Source organism: Acanthisitta chloris, unplaced genomic scaffold (assembly GCF_000695815.1).
Source record: "Acanthisitta chloris isolate BGI_N310 unplaced genomic scaffold, ASM69581v1 scaffold33250, whole genome shotgun sequence".
NCBI lineage: Eukaryota > Metazoa > Chordata > Aves > Passeriformes > Acanthisittidae > Acanthisitta > Acanthisitta chloris.
Window position 1 is genome coordinate 7,495 of NW_008653824.1, and position 9,958 is coordinate 17,452.

General features: G+C 45.4%; 1 protein-coding gene across 1 annotated transcript in view; it reads right to left on the reverse strand.

Annotated features, from left to right (window-relative positions):
- ZCCHC8 (zinc finger, CCHC domain containing 8) overlaps positions 1-9,386 on the reverse strand; it is a 10,891-nt gene extending 1,505 nt beyond the window's left edge. The window contains 12 exon segments of the mRNA XM_009082518.1: positions 16-91; positions 442-525; positions 1,486-1,601; positions 2,388-2,530; positions 3,182-3,321; positions 4,044-4,104; positions 5,309-5,374; positions 6,694-6,797; positions 7,124-7,201; positions 7,823-7,928; positions 8,696-8,770; positions 9,340-9,386. Of these exon segments, the coding sequence (XP_009080766.1) occupies positions 16-91; positions 442-525; positions 1,486-1,601; positions 2,388-2,530; positions 3,182-3,321; positions 4,044-4,104; positions 5,309-5,374; positions 6,694-6,797; positions 7,124-7,201; positions 7,823-7,928; positions 8,696-8,715 (994 nt within the window). The 5' untranslated portion in view covers positions 8,716-8,770; positions 9,340-9,386.
- Between the last annotated feature and the right edge of the window lie 572 nt (positions 9,387-9,958).

A 9,958-nucleotide genomic window follows, 5' to 3' on the forward strand; every position in this document is an offset into this window, starting at 1 on the left:
CTGCCACCTCGGAGCTGTCTCCTCTCGGCCGCTTCGAATGATGAGACCTGGCCTGAGGTGCAGCCCTTTTACTGCTGGATTTTGGACACGGCTGAGGAGAAATTATCCAGGAAAACAAAGGAATTAGTACATAACTGACCAGGGTGACACTTCCAGCTACAGGAACCCACTTACAGCAATTAACTACAATCATTTGGGGACCCAGTTTGAAAACTGGACATTGACATTTGAGGGATGTAATGAACTGAACTGCTTATATTCACTGACATAATGAGTTTTAAATGTGAGACTCTTTTGCTAGCCCAAATCAGCATTTCACAGCCACCAGCGCCAGTAAGAAAGTCTGTCCCTTGTGCAGAGAAGATACAAGCAAGAGCTCATCACTGCCTACACTAACCACGAGACACATTTTGGTTTTTTGTAACAAGGAGAAGTATTTACCGCCTGGAAGTTAGAAAGGTAGTGAGCAAACACATCCTTCTGCTGAGATGGCTGCATGGGGATGGAACCGAACAGCTGCCACTCCTACAGCAGAGAGGAGAAAAAAGAGAAATAATGTGGTGTATGCCTGGCTAATAACACACCAGAACAGCTTAGACACTGATTGATCAACCAGCCAAGCTGCGTTCAAGCTCTCATCAGAAGCCTCATTAACCAGAGTAATAAGCAGATCTTTAGCAGGAACTCCTGGCAAAACAAAGTGCTCCCACCTGTGAGCCCCAACTGCAGCAAAGCTCTGTGTCTGGGAGGAGCATAACTAAAATAAACCATCACCTTTCTTAACCACTTCATAGCAGCTGCTCCTCAGCACGTGTAACACAGCTGCAAAGTGCCCCTTGCAACAGCTGCCCAAACAAAAAGGTTCACTCTGGAAGCTTGATTTTTAGTGAAAACTGAAAAAAACGTTGTGAATAGAACTCTGGATAAGAAGACTGAGTGAAAAACACATTTGGAGGCCACTGAATGGGCCAAGATGAAGCTGGAGATGTCAGTGCTGAAATCCACTGACAGCAGTCCCAAAAGCCTCCGAAAATAGAAGTGCAGCAGCCACAGATTTCTCGTGTGCTCTGTGCTTGAGGGCACCCACTCTGTGGCCTTCTGTTAGGGCCTGGTTTGCTCTGGCTGTGACAAAGCTTTGCAGAGGTTGTGCACCGACTGCTCTGTGTAGCTTTCACATTCCAGGAACACGCAGAAGATTTAGGTGCATGGAAGGAACAACCAGTCCTGTGTGAAGTCTGGGGTTTAAAAACCACCAGACTATCCTTCCAGGCCCCTACTGTCTCATAGTGGAGTCAGGCCCCCGAGCACTGTCAGACCTTACCCACACAGGTCGTGGCAGCTCTCAGCTGGATGCCACACTAACTACAACAGCCCCAAACCATGTGCTCAGAATTGTCAGGTGCAGAATCCAAGACATCAAGACTTGGCTAAAGGCAGTTCCTGTCACCCAGCAGCTTGTTGAGAAGGCAGAGAACAGCTACTTACATCTGGGATCCCACTTGGAGTGGATGTATTAAAGCCTGGATAGTTTACCAGCTTAGAGACATCGTACGTGACACGTTTGGGCTGGTGAGAGGCTTCGTCTTCTGCTGCACCATCACCTGGGATGAAAGGTGATCAAGTGATGTTAATTACAAGCATTACTTCAAGAATCCACAGGATTTAAGAGCAGGATTTTGGAATGTAAGTATTGATACAAGGTTTTCTGATCCACAAAGGCAGTAACAATGACCAAATCCATCGGATCTATGCATGAAGCTTCCCCAGACACCTAACTGGGTTCTCTAATACTCATATACCATGACCACCCTCAGAATTTGGCACCAGGACTGTTCTGAGGTGCAGCATAAACGTTGGTCGTTAGCAAAAAGCTGTGAATTGCTGCACAGAATCACAGAGGGGTTTGGGTGGGAAGGACCTTAGAGATCACCTAGTTCCAGCCCTGCCCTGGGCAGGGACACGATGGAGCTCAGTCTCACTTGACAAGGCTGGTTCCAAGAAATGTGCTGTTTGCTTGCTGCTGGTGGTTTTACTCCCACTACACCAATTATTTCCCTTTGGGAAGTATTACGGTTTCCTTGGTGAAACATAAGAGACAAAGGAGGAGGAAACTGGGCAATAAGCTATTTGCACATCCTGCAGTTTCGCACTGACACTCCTCCCCTATGCAATGCACCCCTGGCAGAACTGATGTCATTGCTCCAACAGGGCTAGATAACAAAAAAAGGACTATTTTTACATGACTAGAAAACTTAATTTATAACTTTCTCACTCCTCCATGAGGAAGATGAAGGTTTACCAAGGAGTTACTTTATGGACTCCTGAGCAGTGCACAGCCAGTAAACAGGCTGCATGCTAAACCTGCATTCCAGCCCCACATTCCTTACCTCTTCCATCGTAAAGTGCCAGTCCTGAGTGCTCCATTTCAGCCTCCTTGAGCCAGCCTGGGGGATAGCCCAACTGCCGCATGCGGTAGATGAAGGGAGGAAGACTCCTGTCTGTGACTCCAAGTGCATCCTGGAGGACTCCACTGGGGCAGGAAAACAAACAGAAATCACAGTGTCCTCCAGCAGAATCCACAGCTGAGCGTTGGCAAAAGGAGGTTATGAACATTGCATTAAATTGGCAACTGTCAGGTCAAAGCAGCTTCGGTTTAGCTCAAGCTCTGTGGCTTTTCGATCCCACACAGAACAATTTTAGATCCAAACCAGCTGATCTCAAATATACCTTTTTGCACCACATGCTCAACCATGTTGTAAGAATTAATTCTGCACCAAGAATAACTTCCTTGACCTGTTACTCCTGATTCATGGCCCTGACTGCAGCACCCCAACAGGACACTCATTTCCTGGTGATTCCTTTGGAGGCTGCTGCAGCACACCAAAAGCTCCAAATGTTCAGGATTTTACAGACAATCACAGTTGATTAGGAACATAATAAAGCTGAGAAGTCAGAGTAACATCTTTCCCTGCACCAGGCAAAGGGCTGTGGACAAGGGTAGGACTATTAAGCTAGCAGTGAGTTTTGTGGGAAAAATATCTGTGCAACATATGAAACCTTTTATTTAGCAAACTTGAACGTAATAGGCCACAGCTAAGAGTTAGGATGGAAATTATCATCTGCCACTCCAAAAACAGACAAGGTATCCCAGAAAAGCAATGCAAATGGAAGGAAAAGATACCTGATTACTCCTGGCTTAAATTTTCCAAACCTCTCTTCTACCTCTTCTGCATGGTAACGCTGCTGGAAGTTCTGACTGCTGTCCCCACAAGCCTCCAGAAACTCCTTCCTCTTCTCACTGATCCGAGCAGCGTTTCGGGGCTTAAAGGTAACACAGTGGGTGAGTTGAGACTTGGACAGTGCACAGCCACACACTCCTCCCCAGCACAGCACCAGCACTGCTCACCCTCCCCAGGCTCACCAGTCACACAGCTCTGTGGCACAACTGGCTGCAATGAAAACCTCAGAGCAACAACCCACACTACTGGCACTGGAGCTTGCAGAGATCTGAACCAGGGGAAAGGCTGTTCCAACTCAAGTCCTTCCACCAATTCAAAGAGGGAAACTGTTACTGGTCACATTCCCTGTTAGGAGCTGCAGGGACAGGACAAGGGGCAATGGGGAGCACTGAAGGAGGGGAATTTAGGCTAGATGTCAGGAGAAGTTTTCCCTGTGAGGGTGGGGAGACACTGGCGCAGGTTGCCCAGGGAGGCTGTGGCTGCCCCAACCCTGGCAGTGTTTCATTCCAGGTTGGATGAGCCTTGAGCAACCTGCTCTGGTGGGAGGTGTCCCTGCCCAGGGCAGGGGTTGGGGCTGGATCATCTCTAAGATCCATCCCAATCTTTTGACAGTCTATGAATCTACGATTACGCTACAACATGAATTCATCTTCTGGCTCAGAATGTTAGATTTTGTAATACGAACATCAGAATTTAATCAACAGAGATAACAAAACCATTTGTCCACTCTGACCCAAATATATCTGGGTTTTTTAACTGGGAAAGTGGGGAGCAGCAATCTCTGGACTACTGGGGAGACTTTACCTGTGGACAGTCCTTCATTTGATGGTCTTCAGAACCACAATTGAAACAATGAGGTTTGGGCCTGCTTAAAAAATGCACAAGAAGTTACACCTGAAAACAACTCTGCAGTGCTAGAGATGTACTTAATGCTTTTCATTCCTGCCAGATTTTTAGGTTTAGAGGTGAAGAAGTAAAACATAAGCATTGCTCACTGGTGTCATAGGCTTCTGCTTCTCTTAATCTCTGGGGCACCAGAGCAGTGCTCATTTCACAGTGCTGAGGAGAGCACGAGAGGTGAGGGAGGGACAGGGAGGGGGAAATGGTACCCTCAGAGATCTGACCCTTTTGACAACGCTGAGAACCAGTTCCCAGTAGAAAGAAGCAGAACATGACTACTTTGGCAAGCCCTGGCCCCAGTTTGAGCAGGCTATGCATACTGTGGGATTGTGCACTGAAAACCTGGCATGGAACTGCTGCTGACTGCAGCTTTAGTTCTCCTTCTAAGTTCAGAGCAGGGCAGCAATCATTTGCAATGTCACTGGGGGGGGAAATACCAATACTTTAAGAAGATTTCTTGTCTGAACATTTGTTTTTCCTGAATCCCAATGGAAACCAGGAGTGGAGACAACAGGGAGCACAAGGGTGAGTGTTCAAGGTCACCCCACACACACTGCAACTTCCTGAAGCCTCTAGTACGATAAAGTGTCTCTTCTGCTTCATCTTTACAGAGTATTCAAACACCCAAGTACTTTATCACCATCCCATGTCGAGAGCACAGCCCTTCACTCTGCTTCCCCTTCTGCCAGTCAGATGTCTAAGCAAACCAGAGCTTAGCCTTCATCTCTGAAATTCCCACTCAAAGCTTTCCTGGTCTTCACTGCATCTGAAATCAGAGACTGAGATGCTATGGAGACCACACAGTTGTCAGCTAGAAACTGAATTCACTTCACTTCTGGCCTCCCATAAAAACTATACAATCAACTCGAAGATCTGAAGTCTATCAAATCAGGCAGGAGACGTTCTGCAAACCATTAGGGCAAGGATGGCAAAGTAATCACTAAACCCAACAGGAATTAAGTACAGAGCTCAGGAAGTTTTCACAGACTGATTTCAGGCCCTTCCTAGAGTCCAGGAACCCAGAGCCTCACCGACTGAAGCTCAGCTCTGGTGTAACTTCATTCAGACTCACTGCTCAGGTATGGCCAAAGGGTCATGAGCTGGGCAGTAATCACAGAGTATATCTGAACTTCTCACCTCAGAACTTGATATTTAAGAGTAATACAAACCTTCTGGGTTTGACTTGTATTTCTTGTCCATCTAGGGAGAGAATCTGGCTGAAAACTTGCTGATATCTTTAGATTTCAATAAGGAATTGCTACTGGATGAAGCAAAATTTCAGTCTGGTTTAAAATATCTGTGACAACCTAATAGTGCTTTGAACAGAAAACTGACCCTTCTGCACTAAGCTGCAGAGGAGTCCTTGGCATAAAATCCACAGGATAAACTCTAAAATGGTATCTACTCTAACCTATTTGCCAAGATGAGCTTGTGCTGTTTTCTCCTACCCAATTTCTACCCCAGAACCAGTTCAGTTCTCTAGCAGCACTTGCTAAAACCACAACCCTCTTGTTGACAGGCAGGAACTTCAAGCTGCTGATTCTGATATTCTTCACAGCAATCTTATTAGTACCATGTTTTGTTAAGAGTTTCAAAATGACATGTCCACTCAGGGCAGGACTTTGGGCACTCAGAACCCGACACAGCACTTCACTCAGAAATCAGTGCTGGGTTAGGCTCAGTACCACCCCTGGGAGCTCTGAAGAAAGGTGCAGTAAGGACATTTAATGAGCAATCTCAGAGCTGAGCTGGCAGACAGCGAAGTTCAGACAACACTCAACTTGGCATTTTAGGAGAAATTCCCCTGTTAGGCATCTCCTCCCTTCATCCAGGTTGGGAGATTGGAAACTTGCAGGTTTTGTTTGGATAGAAGTAATTGTTTCACACCAGGACATGCCCTTGATTCCAAGGCCAAGAATTAGATACTGCAGAAATGAACTGTCAAACTGGTTCTTATCTTGAGTATTTCCAGGGCAGAAGCAACACTGGAAAACTGGGGAGAAATTTCTTTTCCAATTGCTGCCATTGAAGATGACACTATTAGCACCCACTTTTTTCCACATTTCCCTCAATTTCACCTTTGAAACAGTGGCTTTAGTGACCAGGAAAGACCCAACTTTAGAATGGATGTATGGCAAGAGCATTCCATGAGTAAACATCAGTAAAAGACTTTCCCTCTGGCTCCAACACATAGAAAAAAAATATCATTTGAGTTTGCCAAAATCTTTTTCTTCTCCCAAAGAGCAGATTGTATAGAGGGAACACATTGATTCAACCTGCAATGAGCTGTCACTCCAAACCTGATCAGGGAATGCCTAAAATCACCAAATGTATTCATGGGGATAAGGCACTAACTCTTCCCAAGGATCTAAAAATCAACATGTCAATCACATCAAACACTTCTGTTTGGCCAAAAAAGCCATTAATGACTCACTAAACTTTCCCTCTATAAAACTTGATGTGGTTTTGATAGAAATAGGAGTTCAATTTACCAACTGTCATTCCCTGGATGTGACAAACAGCAAAGAGAAACATGTTTTAGCAAACAGGATACTTAGGTATTTCCCATCCTTCTGTCAGCTGTGGATTCTCATTTAATATAGGCTGTCCCAGTTTATCAAGACAAAAATTGGTAAAATACAGAACACTTCCTACAACCTGCAGAAAAAAAGTCAGAGAATTGTCAGAAATGTCAGAAATTTAGGAGAGGTTTGTTGCATTTCTATAAATTTACACTGTTTCAAATACTTCCAGGTTGTTTTCCCCCACTCCATAAGAAATTACAAGCAATACACTCCCACACCTGTAGATGTAACAGTTTTTTCCACTGACCACAGGCTCCTACAATAATCAGAGCTGATGTAGCCAAAACATGCTGAATTTAACTGCTATTCCAGTGAAACTGATCTGATTTTCATGGCAGTGTGTGCTGAATAGGAGAATGAAATCAGACCTACCGTCCAGGAGCACAGTCAAAAACTTACACTAAAAGCTTCTTTCATTTTTTTGGCAGAGTTTGAGCTGGTTGTTTTACAGTCCTCTTCCAAAACAACACTGGAGGGCTGGCAGAGAAAGGAAAAGAAGAGTCAGCAAGAGCTCCTGAGGGAGTGAAGTGTGTGAAAGGCACAGAGCATGGAGCTCAGCCTCTGTCCCCTGTGCAGCATCAGCAGGACAGAGATGTCCCACAGCAGACAGTGCTCCCCAGTGTGCACCAGACACAGCTCACTGCAAATAACACCTTCTTCTCATCAGAAGAGCTCAGGGAAAGCTGGAGAGCCATGTGCCATTCCAGCCTTTTATTCTAAGGGAATGCTGAGCAAAACTCAGAACTCTAAACTAAGAGGAGAAAGTGTAATTTTCCAGACTCTGTTGCTCAGTCTGTTCTCTTACAAACACTCAGAGCTGGCCAAATACTATCAGGTTACATTAAGGTTATACTTTATGGTCTTAATTAAACCAACTTAATTTTCTTTTACTGAAATGTCACTAGGAACAACTTCAAACCAGCATTTCCATAGAGAGAAAGGAGATTTCCCTAGTCCTGGGCTCTGTTTTGAAACAAGCAGTTATACAACGCTGAGAGCTCCTTGATTCCATCTTTGCTCCTGTTCCCCAGGGCAGAATTGCAACATTCCCACTGGGAAGCAGCACGAGGAGCACCCAATAATTGAGTTTTCAGGTACCTGTGGCTTAACATTCAAGTGTGTTTTCTCTTGGTCACCTTTCTTCTGCTCTTCGTATTTCTGAACTAAATTAAAAACAAAGTCTTCAATTTCCTGATGATATCGCCTGCAGGAGGGAAGAAGTGCAGAGGTGAGGACATGAGGAAGGCTCAACTAAGTGCCAGATACCTTTTATAAAGCATTTACCACTTACTCAGAACTCAGAAAAGGGGGAAAATTCCTTTCTGTCCTGCTCCCAACCCTCTCCAACGCGAGTATGACATACTATTAGACAGGCTGGGGGAGGAGTGGGGACAGAGATGTCGGTCCCAAAGGGACTTGGCAGTGCTTGTGGCACAGCTCAGTGTGAGCCAACAGTGTGCACAGGTGGCCAAGGAGTCAGAGGAGATGGTAGGAGAAACGTTTTCCCTGTGAGGGTGTTCAGGAATAGGGAATCGCCCAGGGAGGTGGTGCAGTCACCATCCCTGGAGGTGTTTAAGAGGTGTCTGGATGAGGCACTGGAGGATCTGGTTTAGAGGTTCCAGCAGTGACAGGTTAATGGTTGGTTAATGTTTCCTCCAAACTTGATGGTTCTATGATTAGACTCTTAGTGTGGCACAAAATCAACTTACAGGCAGGGAAAATTTAATTTCCTATACTTAGCTACAACACTCCCGAAATACAAACTTTAAACTCACTCCAAGTTCCTGGAAGTCACAGTTCATTCCATGGAAACAACAGATCTGCTGTCACACTACCCATGAGCCTTCCTCCCCCTCAGGCTTACGTGGCTTACGTTATTGAGTAGAACACATAGCCATCCTACAGCACAACACTCACACATCCAAACAGGTTCCCATTCACTGTGGGATTGCTTCTGTTAAAAATACTTACTTAGTAATGACATTGTTCATAAATAAAATCTGCAACAGAGGTCCATCGGCTTTGGAGTTTTCCACTGAGATTCCACTGGAACAAGACAGAGACCACAGTTAGAGGAAATACTCCCCATCAGTTACTTCACAGCAGAGTCTGCTCTCCACGGGGAGAGGGAGGCTTGGCCAGCACAAGTTCTGTCCCTTTCACTTGAACAGAAATCCTCCTCTTCTGAGCTGGGGTGAGGTGGAAAAACAAAACAAAGAAGTATTCAGCTATTTGAATGGACTTTTTCTCGCTGCTGAACTTGACCCTAGAACTGTTCTCCCTAAAGGCCATGTGAGCTTCATAACCAGAAAGATACACAAACACAAAGGAAGTTACAGTGACATCAACTAAGCGTAACCAGAAAGATACACAAACATAAAGGAAGTTACAGTGACATCAACTAAGTTCTTGATAAATTCAACTCCCAAAGGCTCTTCAAGCACTGTAAGGGCATTCTAGAAGCCCAAAGGAGCAGGGATGGGGACATGGAAACAAGGTTCATGTGGCGGGTTGTCACCTCAGGCAGCTGCTCACTCAGACAAACAGAGAGAAGTATCTACACATCTACTCTCTCTATAGGTCATACAGAGTGTACTAAGTCAGCAATAACATACCTAGGACGAGTCAGAATGTTCAGTTTCCTTTTAAGTTCCTGATGTTAACTTGTGGTTAAGGATCATGACTTTTCCAACAGACACAGACCCACACCTTAATTAAGGCATTAAACTGGATATGAAAGCACCAAACAAGAGTATCACAGAGTAACAAACAGGGTTGCAGACTTTCCTTTCCACTGCACAGGGGATTACTGAAAAACCCACCAGTGGCTGAAGAAACAACCCATAGAGTGTAATTCACTCCACAAATGTGGTTGAATTGATAGTTTTGTATCATTTTACTTTAAAAATCACCACAAAAGGAAAGGCAGAGGTGAGACACAGACTTGTAAAAGGTACATAAGCTATAAAACCCATTCCAGTTCCCAGTCTGCTGCAGTGGCAAACCCAAAAACCCCTTGGGGAACCTGCCACGACCTAACAATTTAAACCCCTTTATAACCACGTTAAGAACTGACTGTCAAAGCCAAGGCGGCTGTTTCCTTCCCCTCGGACGACAGAAAGGAACCATCCAGCACCAACTGCTCAACGGCGCGCTCGGCCACGGGCCCGCGCGTTCTGCGCGGGAAAGCACCCTGAGCAAACTCCCCCGGAGAAGCCTGGGCCAAGCCTGGCG